General features: G+C 44.3%; 1 protein-coding gene across 3 annotated transcripts in view; it reads left to right on the top strand.

Annotated features, from left to right (window-relative positions):
* Positions 1 to 24966, top strand: part of ap1b1 (adaptor related protein complex 1 subunit beta 1) — a 44930-nt gene that overhangs the window by 7186 nt on the left and 12778 nt on the right. For 2 of the 3 annotated variants that reach the window (XM_072664566.1, XM_072664564.1), the window contains exons 3-19: positions 107 to 212; positions 796 to 931; positions 1093 to 1338; positions 2289 to 2479; positions 3740 to 3961; positions 4949 to 5069; positions 6438 to 6533; positions 7829 to 7944; positions 8841 to 9006; positions 10447 to 10545; positions 15178 to 15437; positions 15967 to 16171; positions 16785 to 16805; positions 19775 to 19804; positions 21709 to 21852; positions 22778 to 22923; positions 23730 to 23859. In XM_072664566.1, coding sequence (XP_072520667.1) covers positions 107 to 212; positions 796 to 931; positions 1093 to 1338; positions 2289 to 2479; positions 3740 to 3961; positions 4949 to 5069; positions 6438 to 6533; positions 7829 to 7944; positions 8841 to 9006; positions 10447 to 10545; positions 15178 to 15437; positions 15967 to 16171; positions 16785 to 16805; positions 19775 to 19804; positions 21709 to 21852; positions 22778 to 22923; positions 23730 to 23859 — 2435 coding nt within the window. The remainder of the gene's footprint in view (positions 1 to 106; positions 213 to 795; positions 932 to 1092; positions 1339 to 2288; positions 2480 to 3739; positions 3962 to 4948; positions 5070 to 6437; positions 6534 to 7828; positions 7945 to 8840; positions 9007 to 10446; positions 10546 to 15177; positions 15438 to 15966; positions 16172 to 16784; positions 16806 to 19774; positions 19805 to 21708; positions 21853 to 22777; positions 22924 to 23729; positions 23860 to 24966) is intronic. The other variant, XM_072664565.1, reaches the window with a different exon arrangement.

Raw genomic sequence — 24966 nt, 5'->3', positions numbered from 1 at the left:
ATCACTCCGGAGAACCCTACGTCATGGTGACCTTGCTCAAGAGTACCCTGTTCCATTGACTGTCTAGATACGTTCTCCTGCTTTAAACCTGTGTGTCTTCTTTCAGGGGAGATCTTCGAGCTGAAGGCGGAGCTGAACAGTGATAAGAAGGAGAAGAAGAAGGAGGCGGTGAAGAAGGTCATTGCTTCTATGACTGTGGGAAAGGATGTGAGGTACGTGAAGGTGCTCATGACTAGGAGACCACTCCAGAGGTTTCACCCCCTCCCCATCACTCTAACCCCAGTGTTTACTGCAGAAGCTCCAGATCTCATCAGAACAGATAAAGCAGGTGAACATAAATTAATCCAGTAAAAAGGAGAAACAAGAGCTTCTCATTCTGAAGAAAGAAAGTAGTGAGATCTTATTGGTGAGCTAGTCTGAAGAACAGAGCTCGGTTCCTCCAGGGTTCTCCTGGACGCCCCCCAGTCCAGCCAGCACAGCGTGGAGGATGTGTTCAACTCCATCAGCAGCAGCAGCAGCAGCTCACCTGATTTACCATCATTAAGCCCTGATTTACCACCAAACCAGGTGTTGATCTGAGGAGAACTCTCAATAATACTAGACTCCATGAGAGAGGAGAACTTTGGAGATGTTCTACTGATAAACACAGTGACTGAGAACCACCACCTCGACTTTCTGTAGAAGTGTTATTATTATTATTATTATTATTATTAGTGTTTATTCTAAGATCAGTGTAAGTAAATTAAAGCGCTTAGGGGAGATCTCCTATTGCTCATTGTTTTCGTCTCTGTATAGCGCCCTCTTCCCTGACGTGGTGAACTGCATGCAGACTGATAATCTGGAGCTGAAGAAGCTGGTCTACCTGTACCTGATGAACTACGCCAAGAGCCAGCCTGATATGGCCATCATGGCTGTCAACACCTTCGTCAAGGTACGTATGAATCTGGGAAATAAACCATGCTGAGGGTGAAGCTTTGGCGTCGTTGGACCTTGCAACAAGACGATGATCCCAAGCGTACATAAGTTCAAGCCCCGTAGAAAATCTCTGGTGGGACTTGAAGATGATGGCTTTAATTTTCTTGAATTTTGCAGGACTGTGAAGACCCCAACCCGCTGATCCGAGCTCTGGCCGTGCGGACCATGGGCTGCATTCGTGTGGATAAGATCACCGAGTACCTCTGTGAGCCTCTGCGCAAGTGTCTGAAGGATGAAGACCCCTACGTAAGAAAGACTGCAGCAGTGTGTGTGGCCAAGCTTCACGACATTAACGCCCAACTGGTGGAGGACCAGGGCTTCCTGGACACGCTGAAGGACCTGATCTCGGACTCCAACCCCATGGTGAGGCTCTCTGACCTGGCTGGTCAGGTCAGCTAATCTGCCCTTGAGCTTGGTGATGCACTGTAGACTCGAGGCGCTGTGTTGTTTCGTAGGGATGTCCGATACGACTGGATATGACTGGATCGGGTATGGGCTATTTTAATCCCAGTCCAGTTTCGAGTCTTTGTTTTAGCCACGGTGCTCAGAGCGCATTAACCGGCATTATCTCCAGCAGTGCGGACGTTCTCAGAAGGTAAATAGAGGAGCTGAGGTTCTGCAGTGTGGAGCTATTTTACAGTGGAACCTGAAAACAGACCATAATATTTGACCCTTTATAAAACTCTCACTGAAACACTGTTTTACCAGCGGGAGAACCGCAGAACCGGCGCTCACCTTTCTCTGTTTATAAACCAGCACTGAATAACCCATTCAGAACCGAGTGGAGGAGGCTAATGCTAATGCTAACACACACACTATAGAACCCCCAATCACACACACAGCACATTCACCCACTATAAACCAGTTATTACCCACCAGTAGACCAACCACTACAGATACCAGTCCAGAGTGTGTACCAGTACACACTCTCTCTCACACACACACACACACACACAAAATAGCCAAAACATTGGCTGCTTTTGCTAACCCAGAAATAAAGACCTTGTATTTTTTGACCGTTTTGTCACCTGCAGTGCCTGGAAAACGTCTAGAATGGGGTGTCCACAAACTTTTTTTTTTTTTTTGTGTATATTCTGGTGATACACCAGTAGAAGTCTGTGTGCAGGTTTGTGTGTGGCGTCCGTTTGCCACACCACTCTATCCGTTTCTTGTGCTCCTGGTGTGAAATTTCATGCTGCCGGGTCTCAGTCGTAGCTGCTGTTGTTTACTGAAACCTGAAACCCTGCTGATCTTCGTTTTTTGCTTCTTCATCTCTCTCTCTCTCTCTCTCGCTCTCGCTCTCTCTCGCTCAGGTCGTGGCGAACGCTGTGGCCGCCCTCTCCGAGATAGCCGAGTCTCATCCCAACAGTAACCTGCTGGACCTGAACCCTCAGACCATCAACAAGCTGCTGACGGCCCTGAACGAGTGCACAGAGTGGGGCCAGATCTTCATCCTGGACTGCCTGGCCAATTACACGCCGCGGGATGACCGCGAGTCACAGAGGTCAGAGGTCTCGGCTGGGTCGCAGATCTGAAAGACCTTGCACAGCACGTCTACGTCTGAAAACGCTGAAGCACTGTTCATTACGCGCTGTATGCGGCCAAATGTTTGTGGACGCTGCTGCTGTGATTGTCACGGACACAGATGTGCAAATGCAGCCACGTACAGCTTGTCTAGTCCCTGTAGAGAAGTTGTTCTGCCAATAGAATAGGACTCTCTGGAGCAGATCAACATCATGAACCTATCAGCTCCATGCTGCCTAATAATGCCAGGCGTGGGCTAGAGGGGGGTATAAAGCCCCCCAGCATTGAGGAGCTGGGAGCAGTGGAAGAGCTGTGTTCTCTGGAATGATGGTGGAGGAGCTCCATCCAGTACTTTTAGCAGGAGTTGGGGATGATGAGGTGGGGTGGTGATCATTCTGACAACATCCTGACCTCACTAATGCATTTGTGGCTGAGCTGAATGCAATCAAATCCTCAGAATCCTCCAGAATCCAGTAGAAGGTCTACTGGTGTCATTTCTTCATTTTTTTCTTGATTTTTGGAAGATTTAACAAATGAGCAGGTGTCCCAATACTTTTGTCCATGTAGTATATTAGAAACTGTGCTAATAGGTTCATGATGTTTATCTGCTCCAGAGAGTCCTATTCTATTGGCAGTACTTCTCTAACGGGACTAGACAGGCTATGCTTGTGCATTTGCACATCTGTGTCAGCAGTGGGTGCAGCTTAAAGTATAAGTAAAATGGGGTGTCCACAAACTTTGGACATATAATGTATATTTTGGTGAAGCAGAAGAAGTAAAGCAGTTAGATACTGATGGTCCATTTGTTACATTAAATCTTCCACTGAAACACACACACACACACACACACACACACAGAGCCAAAACATAAAGAACACTCAACTCAACAGATAATAACAGCGAATAAGCCCGACAAGGCTTGTTGATGTGCAACAAGGACAATCCCCCACTAGGTGGAGCCAACAGAAAGGCTACTGGGTCACAAAGTCAGAAGTGTGTAATGATGGTTATGGAAGAAACGCGGCACAGCACACAGTGCAGCGCCCCCTGTAGGAACAGCTGCATACTAGGTTATTATGGTTTGGCGTTTTTTCTAATACGTATTTCAGCCCAGGACCTCAGCAGTGATAAATGTGGTGTTAATTAATTAATTAATTAGTTAATTAGTTAATGAATAAATGAAACAAATATTAGTCCTACACTGAGCCTATATATGCTCTCGTTTGCTTCTGTTCTGCAGTATCTGTGAGCGGGTGACTCCGAGGCTCTCCCACGCCAACTCGGCTGTGGTGCTGTCTGCCGTGAAGGTGCTGATGAAGTTCATGGAGATGCTGCCGAAGGACCTGGACTACTATGGGACCCTGCTGAAGAAGCTGGCCCCACCGCTGGTTACTCTGCTGTCCGCTGAGCCTGAGCTGCAGTATGTGGCTCTGAGGAACATCAATCTCATCGTGCAGAAACGGTGCGTCAAATAAGAGTTTCTGGGACAGTTGCTGAACATCTGGCGGGCTTCTCGTGTCCTGAAGGGATACCGGTACCAAGATCTTGATCAACCAAGATGAATCAAATATTTTGTCGTTAAAAGCTGATAATCTTTAAAATGAGCTTTTTTAAATTGATGTTCTTTTAGAACATCTAAAACTAGGCTCAGACTACTCCGATACTAGATCTAGTTCCCTCTGAAATCCCTTCCAGGATTTTGTCCCGTACGCATCCATACAGTTGAGCCATCTCTACTACAGAGACGACACCCTCTAGAGTCTGAGGGCGTTTTCTCGATTTCTTGATCTTCTTAAATTCACCTTTTAAGGCACTTGTGTGTAAAATAATGCCCAGATGTTTCATATCAAACTGTTCAGAACGGTCTCAGCTCTCTCTGTAATCAGACCCCATGTGACCTGGAGCACCGAGTGAAGAGATAATCGGGCCCTAAGCCTGAAAGACGGAAGTTGGATTTTAGAAATTCTTCATATTCTCTGTGAAAACGTCCCTTTACTCATGTGATCGAATTCCTCTTGTGCTTAAAACGGGTCTACCGGCGTCTTCGCTTCGCTAAAGCAGTGAATTTTAGATTTATGAATAGAATAGAAGCTTGTCTGAAGAGTGTCCATTAGTGAGTTTCACACGAAAACACAGACCGAGCACGAATCCACCAATTGCAGATGACAGACACATGAGACAGGACCTGTATCTTGACCCATTTTCACAGCCTCATAAATCAAATATCAATAAATAACAGATCACACGGATGACTGGTTGCACATTTACATTTAAAGTGCATTTCTACAAGTTAAACATGATTTCTAACAATATTTTAAAACCGTACTTATCATTAAATTGGCGAAACTCTTAAATAAAGGGTGAATTTTGCCACATTTGGTTACATTATATAATGTGTGTGTGTGTGTGTGTGTCTGTAGAAGTAATAATTAAATATCCATATCTGCAGCCCTGAGATTCTGAAGCATGAGATGAAGGTCTTCTTTGTGAAATACAACGACCCGATCTACGTCAAGCTCGAGAAGCTGGACATCATGATCCGACTGGCCTCCCAGGCCAACATCGCTCAGGTAAACACAGCACTGCTGACGAATACCCTACATACCTCCAGGCCAGCCCTGGGTTTATGTATTGAGCCTTTAAAAGTAAATAATTTCCCTAATTAAAGCTTTTTATTCCCAACCCTGGCCTGGAGAACGCCACTTCCTGGCACATTCCAGTGGTTTCCTGCTCTACACACCACCTTCAACTCGTTCAGTACTCAGCACTCGTTAATGAGCTGATTAGCTGGGTCAGGTGTGTTGGCAGCGGAGCTGGGGGATCTCCAGGACCAGGGTTGGGAAGCACTGCTCTAGAAAATCTAATTTGCCCAAAAAGTCGATGCATAATTTAATAATTATTTTTATTATAATCGATTATTATAACCAGTCTGAGTGGCTTTACCACACACTTTCCAGTGTCTTCCTACCCTCACTACCTGCTACACTACTAAACACAGAAGTCAGTCTGGAGACCATAATACTCTACTCTTTACCCAAGTCCTCTCAGAAGAGGAGGGTCTTCAGTCTGGGTTTGAGGACAGCGAGCGTTGGACTCTGCTGTTCGGACACCCAGGGGAAGTTCGTTCCACCACTTCGGTGCAGGACAGTAAAAAGTCTGGACGCTCGTCTTCCGTGGATCTTAAAGGATGGCGGGTCGAGCCGAGCCGTACTTGAAGCTGGAAGGGCTCTTGGTGCAGATCGGCTTTTGACCATCGCCATCAAGTACGGAGGGGCTGGCTGGTCCAGTCTTGGCTTTGTAGGCCAGAGTCAGGGGTTTGAATCTGATGACCTGGGCAACAGCTACAGGAAGTGACATGGCTGAATTTGGGAACATTGAAGATGACCTGTGCCGCTGCATTCTGGATCAGTTGCATGTAAATTAAATAAATTAGACATGACCATAAGAAGACAGGAAAATCTTAGACCCCCAGTGAGCAGCCAAAGACCACCGCACAGGAGAAACTCCCTCAGAGCTGGAGAAAGAAACCTTGGGAAAAACCAAGACACACAAGATAGACCCGACACGTCCTCCTCTGATCAGAATTATTTATAAATTATTGATAAAAGTTACTAAACCATCTAAACTGTTAAACTGCTCTGATCATAATCATAATATAATAATCATGGTGTAGAATAACTGTATGTACACATGGCAGTGATGGTCAGAGGAATGATGGGTAATAGTGGTGATATTAATAGTGGCAGATAGTTAAGAGTCCATGTAGGTTTAACTTGGTCATTAAGCAGGTAGCAGTGGTAGGAGGGTGGGCCGCTGGTCTGACACCGGTGGTAGTGGTGGTGTAGGTGAGCCTGGTGGTCAGACTGATAGGTGGCAGCCGGTCTGACGCAGGTAGAGGGGACCTCAGCGGTCAGTCTTCTAACTGTTCGTTTCCTCAGGTGCTGGCTGAGCTGAAGGAGTACGCCACTGAGGTGGATGTGGACTTCGTCCGGAAGGCCGTCCGGGCCATCGGCCGCTGCGCCATTAAAGTGGAGGTGAGTTTCACAGTTGGTTGGTTGGTTGGTTGTAAATCTCTGATATCAGAATAAACACTAATAATAACACTCCTACAAAAAGTGGTGGAGGTTCTCCATCACTGTGTTCATCATTAGAACATCTCCAAAGTTCTCCTCTCTCCTGGAGTCTAGTATTATTTAGAGTTCTCCTCAGATCAACACCTGGTTTGGTGGTAAATCAGGGCTTAATGATGGTAAATCAGGTGAGCTGCTGCTGCTGCTGCTGCTGCTGCTGATGGAGTTGAACACATCCTCCACGCTGTGCTGGCTGGACTGGGGGGCGTCCAGGAGAAACCTGGAGGAACCGAGCTCTGTTCTTCAGACTAGCTCACTGACAAGATCTCTCTACTTTCTTTCTTCAGAATGAGAAGCTCTTGTTTCTCCTTTTTACTGGATTTATGTTCTCCTGCTTTATCTGTTCTGATGAGATCTGGAGCTTCTACTGTAGAACCCTTTCACTTAAGGATAAAAGGATAAAGGATAAGGATAAAGGTGCACGTATTCGTCACTGTACAGTGTGGACTGTACAGCGAAATGTGTCCTCCGCATTTAACCCATCTGGTAGTGAACACACACTCACACACACACACGTGTTAGGGGCAGTGAGTACACACACACACCCAGAGCGGTGGGCAGCCAACTCCAGCGCCCGGGGAGCAGAGAGGGTAAAGGGCCTTGCTCAAGGGCCCAACAGTGGCAGCTTGCCGAGCCCGGGAATCGAACCCACAACCCTGTTATCGATATCCCGGCGCTCTAACCGCTGAGCCACCACTGCCCCACACTTATGAGAGACGGGGGTGGAGGAATGGGCTTAGTTGCCAAAACAAGAGATTTTCTTGCTCTATACACCACCCTTAACTCTGGTGGATGCTGCTTTAAATAAATAAATAAATAAATAAATATATAAATAAATAAATGTGTGTGTGTGTGTGTGTGTGTGTGTGTGCACTGCTGAAGATGGTAAGTAGCTCTCTGTTAGGAATGAATTGATTTCTTTTTGTAACTAATTGAGGACTGATTAATACTGATGTATTAATGAACGCATTAGTCTGGATTGCAGACGCTGAGCAGTGACTGATCAGCTGCGTTTACTGTGAAATTGAGTTGAGTGAATGATTATGTGCTGCTTGTTCTACAGGAGCTGCTCTGCAGTAGAAAATCCCGTCTCGTCGATACAGTTTCAGGGGAGATCGAGGCTAATTAAATATTGACTTCTGCAGCCTGTTTAATCAACACAGAGGAAATTGTAACAGTGTGTATTCTCTCTCTCTCAGCAATCGGCCGAGCGCTGTGTCAGCACCCTGCTGGATCTCATTCAGACCAAGGTCAACTATGTGGTGCAGGAGGCCATTGTGGTCATCAAGGACATTTTCCGCAAATACCCAAACAAGTAGGTGCCCTCCGGCCAGTGCACCTCTACATGGTCATATAGAGAGAAATATTTTAAAAGAAAAATATATACATAAAAATAAATATTACAATATACATTGGAGGGGGGAGGGGTTAGTTTAGAGAGTGTTAAACAAAGTCATAATTAAATTATTATCATTATTTTGTTATTATTAATAACAATAATACTACTACTACTAATAATAATACCATTAATTTATTATTATTATTATTATTATTGTTATTATTAGTAGCTGATTAATAATAACAAGAATAATAATGTTATCTATTATTATTATTATTATCATCAAATATTTACATAGCAAATTTTACACAACAAAATAAATAAATAAATATATATATTATTATATATAAATATTATATATAAATGTAATATATAGAAAATGAATGAAAAAGTAAAGCAAACTAATAATTAAAAATCCAGCAAACAAAAAAGTGACAACAAAGCAAGAGCTTTATTATTATTATTAATAATAATAATAATAATAATAATAATAATAATAATAATTATTATTATTATGATAATGATGATAATAATAATAATAATGATGATGAACATAAATCAATGTGCAAACTTTTAAATCACAATTAACTAAATCCAGAGGAAATAACACAGGAAAAGGTCATATAAATCAATAAAGCAGTTTATAAAGGAAACAAATTCCATTCAAAATAACAAATGATCAGTTCATTATTATTATAAGAAATAATAAAATATAAGAAGATAAAATAAAGAAATGCACAAATAATAAAAGCTGTTAATTAGCCTGTTAAATAATCTTGATTTATGATGGAGCTGCTGTACAGCACTTGGAGTTGCAGTTGTTTGAATCGCAGCGTGGTCTAGAAATAAAGGCTGAGTGATGGTGTGTTCAGGTACGAGAGTGTGATCGCCACCCTGTGTGAGAATCTGGACTCTCTGGATGAGCCGGAGGCGCGAGCAGCCATGATCTGGATCGTGGGAGAATACGCTGAGAGAATCGATAACGCAGACGAACTGCTGGAGAGCTTCCTGGAGGGCTTCCATGATGAGAGCACACAGGTAGGTCTCTAACACACACACACACACACACACACACACACACACACACACACACACACAGAGCTCACATATCTGTCAATACATGTATATCACAATACCTACATTTAGAGCGTTATTAATATTCACTCTAATGAGAGACTGTAGCTCCGCCTCCTCGGTGTATATCACAATACCTACATTTAGAGCCTTATTAATATTCACTCTAATGAGAGACTGTAGCTCCTCCTCCTCAGTGTATATCACAATACCTACATTTAGAGCGTTATTAATATTCACTCTAATGAGACTGTAGCTCCGCCTCCTCAGTGTATATCACAATACCTACATTTAGAGCCTTATTAATATTCACTCTAATGAGAGACTGTAGCTCCTCCTCCTCAGTGTATATCACAATACCTACATTTAGAGCGTTATTAATATTCACTCTAATGAGACTGTAGCTCCGCCTCCTCGGTGTATATCACAATACCTACATTTAGAGAGTTATTAATATTCACCCTAATGAGAGACTGTAGCTCCGCCTCCTCAGTGTATATCACAATACCTACATTTAGAGCGTTATTAATATTCACCCTAATGAGACTGTAGCTCCTCCTCCTCAGTGTAGATCACAATACCTACATTTAGAGCCTTATTAATATTCACCCTAATGAGAGACTGTAGCTCCTCCTCCTCAGTGTATATCACAATACCTACATTTAGAGCGTTATTAATATTCACCCTAATGAGAGACTGTAGCTCCTCCTCCTCAGTGTATATCACAATACCTACATTTAGAGCGTTATTAATATTCACCCTAATGAGAGACTGTAGCTCCTCCTCCTCAGTGTATATCACAATACCTACATTTAGAGCGTTATTAATATTCACCCTAATGAGAGACTGTAGCTCCGCCTCCTCAGTGTATATCACAATACCTACATTTAGAGCGTTATTAATATTCACCCTAATGAGAGACTGTAGCTCCGCCTCCTCAGTGTATATCACAATACCTACATTTAGAGCGTTATTAATATTCACCCTAATGAGACTGTAGCTCCTCCTCCTCAGTGTATATCACAATACCTACATTTAGAGCATTATTAATATTCACCCTAATGAGACTGTAGCTCCTCCTCCTCAGTGTATATCACAATACCTACATTTAGAGCCTTATTAATATTCACCCTAATGAGAGTCTGTAGCTCCGCCTCCTCGGTGTATATCACAATACCTACATTTAGAGCCTTATTAATATTCACTCTAATGAGAGACTGTAGCTCCTCCTCCTCAGTGTATATCACAATGGGGTGTAGAGGAAAGTAGAGGGGGGTGTAGGGGGGTGTAGGGGGGTGTAGAGGGGGGTAGAGGGGTGTGTAGAGGGGTGTGGGGGGGTGTGCAGTATTTTAGCTGACTGTGCTCTCTGCTAGTGACCCATCCTGCTCTCCTGCTGCTCTGCAGGTACAGTTGCAGCTGCTGACCGCCATCGTGAAGCTGTTCCTGAAGAAGCCTACTGAGACTCAGGAACTGGTGCAGCAGGTGCTCAGCCTGGCTACACAGGTGAGGGAACACACACACACACACACACACACACACACACACACACACACACACACACCTCCTGAACATTTATATTGATCTGCTCTGTAACTGAATGAAGCCAATGCTGACCGCAACCTTAAAGGAGCGGATCAGTGAAAAACCAAAGGACCAGTATTGATCTCTGACCCTAGATTCGGTCGGTCACCCGAGACCAGTCTGGTGTCTGATGTGTGCTTCTCTGGTTTACAGCAGGACATGCTAGGCTAACATTGCTAACAAACAAAAAAAAGCTCTGAAACCAGTAGGACTCACGTTAAAGGCTGGGGCTTGACGCCAATACAACGGCTGTGTCCCAAACCGCACACTACCACACTAAATAGTGTGTTAAAGACGTGAACACCAGTAGAAGTGCTTTGATTGCTTGGTGAGTATAAAGGTATAGAGGAGTGTGGTTCGGGATGCAGGCCTGGATTTGTTCGGAGAGCGAGCTGCGGCTGAAGTGTGGGAGTACTGAGGACGGAGGCCCGACAGTGTTGAGCTCTGTAAGCTTTGAATCAGAATCTCTTTATTTCATCAAGTATGTTACACATACAAGGAATTTGTCTTGGTGAGAGCAACACGTATGACAAGTAACAAAAAAAACACAGAACACTTAAACTAAAGGAAAATTACACTAAACAATAAATAGGGTAGGGGATAAATTAAAAAAGTAAAAAGTACTAAAGGTAATAAAGAGCTGAAAATATATTTACAGAAAAGAAAAGAACATCTGTACAGGTGTGCAAATAGTCATAGTGCAAATAGTCATAGTGCAAATAGTCATAGTGCAAATAGTCATAGTGCTTTGGCGAAGCGTGGAGGGTTTGGCAGCGGAACAGTAGTGTATGTATAGTAATTTGTTGTCAAAAGAACACAAGGGCTGTTTGGTGTTGGGGATGTTTGGAGAATGTTAGGGATGTTGGCGGGCGTTGGGGATGTTTGGAGAATGTTAGGGATGTTGGCGGGCGTTGGGGATGTTGACGGGCGTTGGGGATGTTAGGGATGTTGGCGGGCGTTGGGGATGTTGGCGGGCGTTGGGGATGTTGGCGGGCGTTGGGGATGTTTGGAGAATGTTGGGGATGTTGGCGGGCGTTGGGGATGTTGGCGGGCGTTGGGGATGTTTGGAGAATGTTAGGGATGTTGGCGGGCGTTTGGGGATGTTTGGAGAATGTTAGGGATGTTGGCGGGCGTTTGGGGATGTTTGGAGAATGTTAGGGATGTTGGCGGGCGTTGGGGATGTTGGGGATATTGGCGGGCGTTGGGGATGTTGGGGATATTGGCGGGCGTTGGGGATGTTGGGGATATTGGCGGGCGTTGGGGATGTTTGGGGAATGTTAGGGATGTTGGCGGGTGTTGGGGATGTTTGGGGGTGTTGGGTTGGTGTGTTTTCAGCTTCACACATTTACATTTACATTTACGGCATTTAGCTGATACTCTTATCCAGAGCGACTTACAAGGTCACACGTATTACAGATTTGGGCCAATGTAGTGTTAGGAGTCTTACCCAAGGACTCTTATTGGTGTAGCGCAGCCTAGCCACCCAGACTGGGAATCGAACCCCAGTCTCCCACATGGTGTTGTAGCTCACTGACAGCTAGTGGTTTTATCTGTTGCGCCACACCAACCACAAGCCACTGCGTTCATCTTCATCTGGGAGATGAACAGCAGCCTGGAGAGGCGTTTGTTGCTGCAGCTGATTTGATTGAACACGTTTTGTTTTTGCTTTCTGGTTGAAATTGGCTGCTTCTCTCCGAGGAGGCGTTCCTTCTCCCGGGGTGATTGATTGCATTCATGTTGGAGGAGAGTGGAGAAGGTGGATTTGGGGAAACGGCTGCAGTTTGTTAGACGGGCGTCTGAAGGCTTCAGTGATGTTCATGAGCACAGTCACACATCTGGCAGAAATGAAGCACTGATTATTATAACTGATCGTTAATTATTCCCATTATAAATCGCTAAATTACCAGATAACTCTGATGCAGCCGTCAGCTTTTCGATTTAGCCGAGGTGGTTTTACCTTATTTGTTGTTGTTGAAGATGGAGAGGCCTTCATCCAGAACCAGCAAGCTGATTGGTCTTTTATTAAAAGGCGGGACTTATTTGTAACCTGCATGCTGATTAGCTCTTGTTGAAGGGCGGGACTAATCTGTAATGAGCAAGCTGATTGGTCTTTTTTTTTTTTCTATAGAAGGGTCGGCCTTATTTGTAACCAGCAAGCAGATTTGTTTTTTGTTTAAGGGCGGGGCTTTATCTATAACCAGCAAGCTGATTTATTTTTATTTATTTTTTTTATAGTGGGGTGGGACTAATTTGTAACAAGCAAGCAGATTAGCTCTTGTTGAAGGGCGGGACTAATCCGTAATGAGCAAGCTGATTGGTCTTCTTTTTTTTTATTATTAAAAGACCAGATTTATTTGTAACCAGCAAGCTGATTGGCTTTTTGTTGAAGGGCGGGGCTGATTGTTTTTTTTATTTTTTTATTGAAGGGTGGGACTTATTTGTAACCAGCGTGCTGATTGGCTCTTTTTATTGAAGGGTGGGACTTATTTGTAACCAGCATGCTGATTGGTCTTTTTATAGAAGGGTGGGACTTAGTTGTAACCAGCGTGCTGATTGGCTCTTTTTATTGAAGGGTGGGACTTAGTTGTAACCAGTGTGCTAATTAACTCTTGGAGTTGGAGGGCGGGACTAATCCATAACCAGCAAGCTGATTGGCTCTGTTGGCTGAACAGCAAGACTTTATCCATAAGCAGGAGGCTGATTGGTCCTTTTTATCATTGAAGGATTGGACTGATCCATAAGCAGGAGGCTGATTGGTCCTTTTTATCATTGAAGGATTGGACTGATCCATAAGCAGGAGGCTGATTGGTCTTTTTTATCATTGAAGGATTGGACTGATCCATAAGCAGGAGGCTGATTGGTCTTTTTTATCATTGAAGGATTGGACTGATCCATAAGCAGGAGGCTGATTGGTCTTTTTTATTATTGAAGGGTCGGACTAAACCATAACTAGCAAGCTGATTGCCTCTGTTGGATGAAGTGCGCTACTTATTTATAATCAGCAAGCTGATTGGCTCTTTTTGTTGTAGGGCGGGACTGATCGTTACATGATCTCCCCTTTATATTTTAACCAGTGACCGTCTTCCTCTTTTCCACTCAGCCGGTGTCCATATGAGACTCCCACGCCTCCCACTAGTAGAGCTCTGCTGTCCTCCCCCACACCAGAGCTGCTCGCCTCCTGGCTCCTCTGTACCAGTTTTACCAGACTGAGGGAGTCGGCACTGTGAACGGGTTCTCCACTCTCTTATGATGAAGCTTTATTAAATCCTGCAGGAAATTAAACCACATTAAGAAGAAAAGCATGTTCTCATTCCTCCCTCACGTCGACGGGAAGGTGCTGTTACTCAGAGCGAGACTGGAGGCCTGGAAACGTCCTTGTGGGTTTAATGTTCCTGGATAATCAGGAAGCCTCAGACGCCAGAGTGTTACTCGCTGTGTGCCCTCTGTGGCAGCATTAACTTTGAGAACGAGTGCCAGGGGGCTCTCCGGCTGCCAGGCTTCTGTCAGAATAAAAAACCTCCCCCTTAAGCTCTGCAGCCTGCGTTCTGCCCCCCGGCCTCTGATTCGCTCTTGCCCTGTGTCTGGCTCTGGCTTTTATTGCTGCGTGGCCTGGTGTTATTACACCGCTGAATTTGGAAACCGGGACGCTCCTGCATTATTTAGAGGACAGTGTCCCCTCCCTCTGCTCTGTGCTTTCAGGACATTTGTCAAATTCATGCAACTTCACGAAGCCATCTGTGCCTTTTTAGTCTTCTGAATTAGCGTTTTTTCCCTCTTTGGACTTTTTAAATGTCTTTTTCTTTCCATATTAATGTCAAAATTACTGTCCTGTCCTCTGCTGTCTGTCTATTTTGGGGGACGTAATCCCTCAGTCCCGGCTTAATTCATCTAAATTGGTTCATCTAATCTACACTGTGTGTCCAAATACTTGTGGACACCCCTTCTAATGAATCCATTCAGCTACTTCAAGTTGCACCCATTGCTCAAACAGTCCCTGCAGAGAAGAAGTACTGCCAATAGAATAGGACTCAACATCATGACCCTATTGGCGCGAGGCGTGGGCTAGAGGGGTGTATAAAGCCCCCCAGCATTGAGGAGCTGGGAAGCAGTGGAAGAACTGTGTTCTCTGGAATGATGGTGGTGGAGCTCCATCCAGTACTTTTTTTGGGATGAGTTGGGGAGTTCGGGATGATGTTTAAGATCCAACATCCTGACCTTGCAAACACTTTTGTTGCTGAATGCAATCAAATCCTCACAGCAATGCTCCTTCTCCAAAATCTAGTAGAAAGTCGAAATGTTTGCCAGTCATATCAAATGCATCACACTGCAGAAACGTGCTACTTTATTGCCCCCACACAGGTAATTTTACCACCCTGTCACATGACCTCAGTAACATTTGGGGGGGGGGACCCAAATTATTTGCATACACTTCATAAATGATTAATTAAATATATTTGTAATAATATTTTGTTACTTTTTATTATTGATATTCAGCCCAGTTCTCTCTCACTCATTCCTGCTCTTCCCTGCTTTTCTGTATGTATTTAAATCCAGGATTCAGACAACCCTGACCTGCGGGACCGCGGCTACATCTACTGGCGTCTGCTCTCCACTGACCCCGTAGCTGCTAAGGAGGTGGTCCTTGCCGAGAAACCGCTGATCTCTGAGGAAACGGACCTGATTGAACCCACCCTGCTGGAGGAGCTGATCTGCCACATCGGCACCCTGGCCTCCGTCTACCACAAACCACCAAGCGCCTTCGTGGAGGGCAGCCGCGGAGTCCAGCACAAACGGCTCCCAGCCCGCGCTGGCTCGTGAGTTTATATTATATATATATATATATATATATCTTGGATATAATTAATTTATTAATTTAATTAATTATCAATTTATAATTTATAAAGTAGTATTTTTCTATGCAAATAAAGTTTTTATTGATTGCTTGATTGATTTATCTCTATCTATCTATATGTCTATCTCTCGCTCTCCATCTATCTCTATCTATCTCTCTGTCTGTCTGTCTCTCTCTCTCTCTGTCTGTCTGTGTCTCTCTCTCTCGCGCGCTCTGTCTGTCTATCTATCTATCTATTTATCTTGTTCTCTATCTATCCCTCTATCTCGCTCACGCTCTGTCTGTCTGTCTGTCTCTCTCTCTCCTCTTTATCTCTCTCTCTATCTATCTCTATCTCTGTCTCTTGCTTTCTCTCTATCTCTCTGTCTGTCTGTCTGTCTCTCTCTCTCTCTCTTACTCTCTGTCTGTCTCTCTCTCTCTCTCTCTCTCTCTCTCTCTCTCTCTCTCTCGCCCTCTGTCTGTCTCTCTCTCTCGCTCTCTCTCTCTCGTAGTGGTGAGAGTACCGAAAGCCCAGATGTTGGCCAGTCAGTGAGCGGTGTCTCTGATGCGCCCCCTGCTGTCATTCCATCCCAAGGTGATCTCCTAGGTGACCTGCTGAACCTGGACCTGACTCCCCCCACCACTAACGTCCCCCCTGTGCCCTCCTCAATGCAAATGGGGGCTATGGACCTGCTGGGTGGGGGACTGGACAGTTTGGTAAGCCCCACTCACTCTATACATTACCCATTATACCATAATGCATTCACCAGGTCAAAGGTTATAAATAAAAAATCCTTGTTTTTGTGCTGGGGATGGATTCAGCCACTCAGCTGACCTGCTCCACAGTGCCTTAAAATGGCAATAGTCGGATATTTGGGTCAAATTTGCTATCAAATCCTCGCAGCAATGCTCCTCCAAAATCTAGTAGAAATCCTTCTTCCTTGGACAGTTTTTGATATCCTTAGAAGAAGCAACGAATAAGCAGGTGTCCCAATTCTTTTGTCCATTTATTGTATCTTCATCCCCAGCAAACAGTGCGTCGCTAACACGCTGCCAACAAACATGGAGACCCCTGTAGTCGGTGTAAATTGGCCACATGGGCACATGTAAACACAGTTAACGCTAGATTAACACTGATCCAGGATCAGAGCCCCAACTGCACAGTTTTCCACTGATCCAGCTTCTTGCTCACAGATGTTTCTGTGTGCTCAGAGTAAACGTCTGTTTCCCCCCCCCACACTTGACGTCCCTCCTGTCCCCCTGTCCTTCTGACTTGTCTTTTTGTGTCTTGTGTTCTTCTTTTTTCTCTTGATCTTCTCTCCACCTGCAGATGGGAGATGAACCAGAAACGGTAATAAACCGTAGAGAACAGGCAACACCAGCACGTTCACTCCATCCCACTTCATTAAGCATTAACAGATTAACAGACAGCACGCTTAGCTCTACTGTAGCGTCAGTGAGTGACTGACTGACAGTGTGGCGGTTCTGGGTTCAGATCAATCAGCAGAAATCTCTTGGTGGAAAACTGAGGGCCCTTACAAGGACAACAGAACCCTATCTGGACCCTTGTTAAAGTCAGTCACCTGTAGCAGTACTACGGACCTTTGCTGGGAGGGCAGAGCTTGGTTGGTCAGCAAAAAAATCCTCCACCTAGACACAGTAACAACTTCAGTGTTCCCGAGGTTCTACAATCCAGGTTAAGATCAAAGCAGAAAGTTTCGAAAATTGAATTTCCATTTGTAACAGTGTTGCACCAGAACACATGTTTCCAGAGTTTAACATCAAGTCAACATCGGCTAGAGTAGTTAACGTCTAACTAACATCGGCTAGAGGAGTTAACATCTAATTAACATCAGCTTCATGTGCTCATATCTAGAGAACATCATCTACAGTAGTAAACATCTAGTCAACGTTAGCTAGAGTGGGTAACATCTGACTAATCAGCTAGAGGAGTTAACGTCTAAACAACATCAGCTAGAGGAGTAAACCTCTAACTAACGTCAGCTAGAGGAGTTAACGTCTAACTAAGATCAGTTCCATGTGTTAATATCTAGAGAACATTACGTACAGTAGTAAACATCTAGTTAACATCAGCTAGAGGAATTAACATTAAACTAACCTCGGCCAGAGGAGGTAACGTCTAACTAACCTCGGCCAGAGGAGGTAACGTCTAACTAACCTCGGCCAGAGGAGGTAACGTCTAACTAACCTCGGCCAGAAGGAGGTAACGTCTAACTAACCTCGGCCAGAGGAGGTAACGTCTAACTAACCTCGGCCAGAAGGAGGTAACGTCTAACTAACCTCGGCCAGAAGGAGGTAACGTCTAACTAACCTCGGCCAGAAGGAGGTAACGTCTAACTAACCTCGGCCAGAGGAGGTAACGTCTAACTAACCTCGGCCAGAAGGAGGTAACGTCTAACTAACCTCGGCCAGAGGAGGTAACGTCTAACTAACCTCGGCCAGAAGGAGGTAACGTCTAAGCTTCTTTAGTTTTTCACTGGAGTCGAGAGGCTACTGCAGCCAAAACCTCCCGGAAGTCGGTCACCCAGACTCCTTTTCAGCGGTGTGCACGTCTTTTTTACTCTGGCCCGGGTAGAAGACGCAAACCTCAGGCAGGTCTGTTCTTGGCCCAAAGGGGGCGACACCACACTGGTCCTTCAATCAGCTGATCGTGCTGTCAGTCACATCTCCTCCATGATCATCTGACTAAACCTTCACTCAGCATCTTCTCCTGACTCGCTCATCCTGTCTCTCTTCTCCTTCACCCCTCGCGTCTCGCTGCCCCTCAGTCGGGCTCCCACTACAGGACGGAGGCGCCGTCTCCCCAGCCGCACGAGTATAGCGAGAGAGAGGTCTGTGCTCGCATCCGCCCGGAGTCCCATCCCCAGTCCAGTAGCTCCACCTTTAGACTGCACCTTCTGATAACACTGCTCTCAGATCAGTGTAAATACACTGCACTGCTGTTTGTACAGAGTTGTCAGGATTTATCAGCTGGGTTTATTAAAGGGTCTGTATTCTTATATTTAGATTTTTGCATTTTTCTTCACTTTAAACCAAAAAAAACTATAATTAATTAATTAATTTTAATTAATTTAATTTAATTAAAATTTTGCATTAGTGCTTTATGACCTTACTCTAGCTCTTAAAATTAAGCGGGCTTTAATGTTACTGTGCCTTTAATTTATTTAAATCCTCATTGAATAATTTATAATTACCAAGACTCGTACTTCAACTTCAAATTCTTCTAATTTGCAGTATTTTTTGTATTATTTTAATAATTGATCAGAAGGTCAAACAAGGAAATTAACACTTTGCATAAACGACTTTTATTTTGTGTAATATTGAATGCATCTGAATTTTATTAATCAGACTATAGATTATAGATAAACATAGAGAACAAAATTGTTTCACCTCTTATACTTAATAAAAACCAGTAGTTTCAAACTCTGTATGTATTTTTCTGGTGCATGCAGTGTTTCGATAATCCATCAGGGGGCAGAAAACATGCGTCTGATTTTATTTTCCTATTTTTTAATTGTCTATTTAATTTATTATATGTTAGTTATTGTTTAGGTCTCAGAAACTCAAATATGTAGAAAGTAAGGGGTTTAGACTGATATGTAAATGAGCTCTCTTCTAAAATCGCCCAAAATTGAGCCTCTTTCAAGACATCGCCTGGTCTCAAGTAGAGATGGGCAATATGAGAATATTTTACAAATAGAAATTTTAAATGTTAATTACATTCTACTTAAAATAAAAGAATACATTTTCTATGATATGATCCCTTTGAAGTCATGAATATCAAATAAGAATGCAAAAGTCACTCAGAGTGTCCATTTACTTTAAAGAGCCCCCCCCCCTGTGCCAGCCTAACTGCAGTGAGCCCATCCAGTCATACTGAAGTTATAAGGGGTGTTTCAGCCTGGATTGCTTTTTTAATAAGGAAAAATGTCGGTCTGCCAATCAGAACAGAGCTCATTTACATATATCGGTCTTAAAGGCACAGTAATCCGAGCAGCCTGCAGGAGAACACGTGCTCCGACCCTTTAATAGATGATCTAGCTTTGAGTTTACGAGGTGCTGTAGCTGTAGCCCCACATTGTGTCCCAGGAGACTCGCACTGTAGAACTCTCACTGTTCTCACTCCACCCGTTAAGTCAGTCAGCCTACCTCCACCCTTCACTGCTCCCTCTGAGGTCACACTCCTACCACACTCCTACTCCTTCCCTAACGTCCACCCTCCCTTCGCTCTCCCTTCCCGAGCACCAGGCCCGGCGCTGTCTGAGCCCTCTAACACCTTCTCCTCTCTGTTTCCTGCAGCTCGGTGGAGACCTCGGCGGGAGTCCTGCGGTGAGTGAGCCTCTGTGAAAAATCTCATTTTCAGCTTTCGGCCTGGAAAACCTGCTGTCTGGCTTTATAGACAGTTCAAGTGGTTCAAGTGACACCACTCACCATTTTTGTTTTGACCCAGATTCTGACGTATGTGAACACTAGGGTTCCAATATTCTGGGAATTTTCAATGTCTGGAATGTGCTGTGGTAATGAATGTGTCATTATAGCAATAAAATAGGAATATTCTGAGCTAAAGGTGAGAAAGTTACATATACCTGGTCTAGAAATCACCTGGACGTGTGCTGGACATGTGGTGGAGGAATGGACAGTGCATGCAGGGGGGGTGGTCTTCTCAATAGCCCTGCTGTGTGTGATGTCCCATGAGATGTGATGTGTCTGGGATTGAGGAGCAGCTTTGCTATTCAACTGTTTTTGATATCATATCTAATTATTTTAGCCAAGCTTATGCTTGAGTAAATTTTTACCAACTGTATTATGTAAATTTCTCACCTTTAGCTTTGAATATTCCCATTTTTATTTCCATTAATTCCCATAATTACATAATTCCAGTTAATTCCCCAAATTTTAATGAAATGTTTACATTTTGGAGAATTTCTAAAGTTTCAGAGCCGAAGTTCCTATAGAAAGATACCGTTACCGTGGGTAATTTACTATTTACTATAAATAACTATTGACATTCACACTCAGGTGGAAGTGAGTGGAGATACGAGGGTTTAAAAGACTTCTATAGAAGCTGAAGTATCAACTGAAGCTTTTTACTCCAGTAAAAGTGTAAAAGTACTGGTTTCAGAACGACTTCAAGTAGAAAAGTAAAAGTAATGGAAGGAAAACAAAGGCCGAAAGCTTAGACCGCACCACAGGGGTCTATAGTGCACTACCCCCCCCCCCTCCCCAAAACCCCATTTCTCTAAAAGTCATAATGAGGAGAATGATCTATTAAAATGTCGATGTTAAAAATGTTGGGCTGCACTAGGCTCCTGTTTCAGCTGCAGATCTGCCCATTGAAAATGAAGCATTTCAGTAATATCAGCTCTATTAAAGGAGCGTCTCTGTGCTCTACTGAGCATCAACATGAGCTTCATGGAGGAAAATATGAGGAGTCGTTGTCTAGAAGTTCTGTAAAGCTGCAGAAAGTCAGACTTCAGAGGCGTGTGATCAATAAGCTTTATTGGAATGTAAATGTGGGGCTCAGTCGGGACGTTTCACTGCAGTTCTCTTGAGTCTCTGCCACGGACACAGTCTTCATACTAGACTACAGACGTCTGCTGTGAGCTCGCTGGAGAGGGACGGGACGTGTGCAGGTGTGATGGATCTCTTATAAACCAATAGGGAGTCAGAATGGAGTCTGTTTATACTTCTCATCCAATCACAGTCAGACTCTCACTTTCCGGATGGAGAGATTTATCTGGAGAGGGTTTTTATTGATGAGGAGCCGGAATGAGAACTAAGGGAAATGAAATAGGAGGAACGAGGCTGTTTTTAAAATATAAGGAGAAAGTTCAGATAATTGGGGGAAAATGTGAGAAGTAGAAGAAAAAAGTCTGAAAAATAAAGAATTACTGCAGTAAAGTTCAGAGAACCGACATTTCTACTGTAGTAAAGTCATGAAGTATCTGTACTGCGTTACTGAATTAGTCTCCTCTGCTCATGAGAATGAGAGCGTTCCTGATATCTGCTACTCAACCAGCTGCAGCGAGGGAGGTTTCTGTGGCTGTAGGAAGTGGAAAAGTGGGAGCACTGGTACCTGGATGTGATCTGATCTGGATCTGAGTCCTAGAGGAGTCCTCACTCCCTCTCACTCCCTCTCACTCCCTCTCACTCCCTCTCACTCCCTCTCCCTCCCTCTCCCTCCCTCTCCCTCCCTCTCTCTCTCTCTCTCTCTCTCTCTCTCCCCTGCACAGATGGGTGTCGGTCTGGGGGCGGCTCCAGTGAGCATGCCTGTAGGTCTTGGTGCCGCCCCTCCTGTTGGAGGGAATCTGGATGACCTCTTTGACCTGGGTGGGGGTGTTGGCATGACCTCAGGATCCTACGTTCCTGCCAAAGTGGTGAGTTCTCTACTGTGGTTCTACGTTTACATTTACACTGAAGGCCTTTAGCAGACGCTCTCCTCCAGAGCGACTCACAGCAGAGCTTCACTGACACTCAGAAAACACCCTCGTCTAGTTCATACAGACTAGAACCCAGAAGATCCTCTAATCTTAGATACGACTAAATACAGACTCAGTCTGGAGACACCGTCCTCCACACACTCCACATTCTGCACACCGAGTCCTCTCAGAAGAGGAGGGTCTTCAGTCTGGGTTTGAGGACAGCGAGTGTTGGACTCTGCTGTTCGGACACCCAGGGAAAGGTTGGTTCCACCACTTCGGTGCAGGACAGTAAAAAGTCTGGACGCTCGTCTTCCGTGGATCTTAAAGGAGCCGTACTTGAAGCTGGAAGGGCTCTTGGTGCGGATTGGCTTTTGACCACTTTATTTTCTCTATTTTCTTTTACTTTTTCTCTTTTTTTATGTTTTTTTTTTGTTTTTTTTATTAGATTTGTTTCTTATTTTTCCTTTTTATTTTGTTTTATTTTTATTTGTTTTCTGTAATTAAAAAAAACTTTTGTCTCTATCTTTCATCTTTTGATCTTTTTCTTTTATAAACTGACGGCTTTTGACCACTTTTTTTTTTTTCTTTTCCCTGTTTCCTCCTTATATTATTTTTTAAAATATTTTTTGTCCCCTTTTTTTCTTCCATCGTGTTTTTTTAAATTTCCTTTCTTTTTTTTTCCTGTAATAAGATTTTTTCCCTTTGTTTTGTCTCTTTCATCTTTCTTTCATCGCCCTTCCTTTTTTACTGGAAGGGCTCTTGGTGCTGATTGACTTTTGACCACTGCCATCAGGTACTGAGTGTGTGTTAATATACCGAGTTATGTTAATATAATAGTGTGTGTGTGTGTGTGTGTGTGTGTGTGTGTGTGTGTGTGTAGGTGTGGCTGCCAGCGATGAAAGCTAAGGGTTTGGAGATATCCGGAACGTTTGCCCGGCGCAGCGGCGTCATCCAGATGGAGCTGTCCCTCACCAACAAGGCCATGAGCGTGATGACCGACTTCGCCATCCAGTTTAACAAGAACAGGTGAGCGCAGGACGGCTGCAGGTCCGAACCAGCGGTCAGGCATTTGTCACCCTGTTCCAGCATACGTTACCTTACACTCAGCATCAGCCGCTCTGAGTCAGGTGTGTTGGGGTAGTGCGGGGTGAGAGAGGAGAGAGAGCTCTCCCTTATAATCATTCACAACTAATAAAACTGATCAAACAGCACCTCTCGCTCCCTCTCGCGCTCTCTCTGCTCTCCCTCCACACACTGATTATTCTTTTATTATTATAATTATTATTATTATTATTATTATTTCTTCATTTTCTTTTGATTTTCCTTTTCTTTCTTTTTTTTTTTGGCTCTTTTTTTTTGTTTTTTTCCCCCTTTTTTCTTTCTTGATTTTCTTATTTTTATTTGTTTTCTGTAATAAAACTTTAAAAACTTCTTTCTTTCTCTTTCATCTTTTAATCTTTTTTTAATAAACTTTTATCTTTCTTTCATCTCTTTGCATTTTACTATTTTATTCTCTGTCTGTCTCTGTCTTTCTCTTTGTCTCTGACTCTGTCTGTCTCTCTCTTTGTCTCTGACTCTGTCTGTCTCTCTCTTTGTCTCTGACTCTGTCTGTCTCTCTCTTTGTCTCTGACTCTGTCTGTCTCTCTCTTTGTCTGTCTGTGTCTCTGTCTGTCTCTCTCTGTCTCTCTCTGCATCTTTCTTTCACTAACTCACTGTGTCTCTCTCTCTGTGTGTGACTGTATCTGTCTGTCTCTCTGACTCTCACTGTCTGTCTGTCTGTCTCACTCACTCACTCACTCACTCACTCACTCACTCTCTCTCTCTCTCTGTAGTTTTGGGCTGGCTCCTGCGGGTCCTCTGCAGGTTCTGACTCCTCTCAGTCCCAATCAGACGGTGGAGGTCAGTCTGCCTCTCGGCACCAGCGGCCCAATCATGAAGATGGATCCTCTCAATAACCTGCAGGTAACCAAACGTCTCACAGCCTTTAATATTACGCCCCTTTCAGGACTGTGTGTGTGTGTGTGTGTGTGTGTGTGTGTGTTCTACATAATGTATAATATTATTTGGAGTGTGTGTTCTGAGGCTTATTGTTGCTGCTGCTCTAAAATTGAGGCGCCCGGGGGCAGGAGGTGTGAGCTGCCAGATTACACAGCTGCTGGCCTGAGATAAAAGCCTCTCATAACACCAGTTACCTCAGGATCACACACACACACATCTGTGTCTCTCGCCTCATCTCTGCCTCTCACTGCCTCGTTCTCTCTCTATCTGCTCTCGCCACTGAACACTTGATGTCGAGTACTCGCATCAGCTGCGGTTCTTGAGGTCAGAACGTGTACTGTATGTCCAAATGTTTGTGGACACCCCTTCTAATGAATGCATTCACCAACCCTCACTGATGCTCTTGTCACCGGATGCAATCAAATCCAGTAGAAAGGCGACAGGTGTCCCAATACTTTGCGCTTTTGGGAATGCTTGATATTCATGAGCCATCATCCATCATCCCACGCCTGGCGTTAGGCACCATGGTGCCAGTAGTCCTACTGTATTGGCAGTACAGGGTCTCTACAGGGACTAGACAAGCTCTGTGTGTGTGTGTGTGTGTGTGTGTGTGTGTGTGTGTGTGTGTGTGTGTAACTTAAAGCAGCTGAATGCATTCATTAGAAAGGGTGTCCACAAACATTTGGACACATAGTGTAGCTTAAAGCTGATTAGTGCGTCTTTGTGAAGCACAGTTTGACTTGTTGCCGATCAGGAATTTGTGGTCGAGAGAGAGAGAGCGAGAGCGTGCAGCATCAGCAGAAGGAGGAAAGTGTGTGCGTGCGTGTGTGTGTGTGTGTGTGTGTGTGTGTGTGTGTGTGTGTGTGTGTGTGTGTGTGTGTGTGTGTGTGTGTGTGTCGCGCGGCGCAGTCTGTTCTGGCTGGCTGCCCGTATGAATAATTCAGAGAGCGAGACTCTTACCTCGTGTAGCGGTTCTTGCTCTCGCGCCGCTCGCTCCGATCGATGCTGCCCGACACACGCGACCTTTACTACAGCTTGATAACTCTGAGCGCTCGATACGAGCCCCCCCAA

Source organism: Salminus brasiliensis, chromosome 20, assembly GCF_030463535.1.
Source record: "Salminus brasiliensis chromosome 20, fSalBra1.hap2, whole genome shotgun sequence".
In the NCBI taxonomy this organism is placed as follows: Eukaryota; Metazoa; Chordata; class Actinopteri; order Characiformes; family Bryconidae; genus Salminus; species Salminus brasiliensis.
Note: the sequence above shows the minus strand (reverse complement) of the source record. Positions and strands in the feature narration are given on the sequence as shown.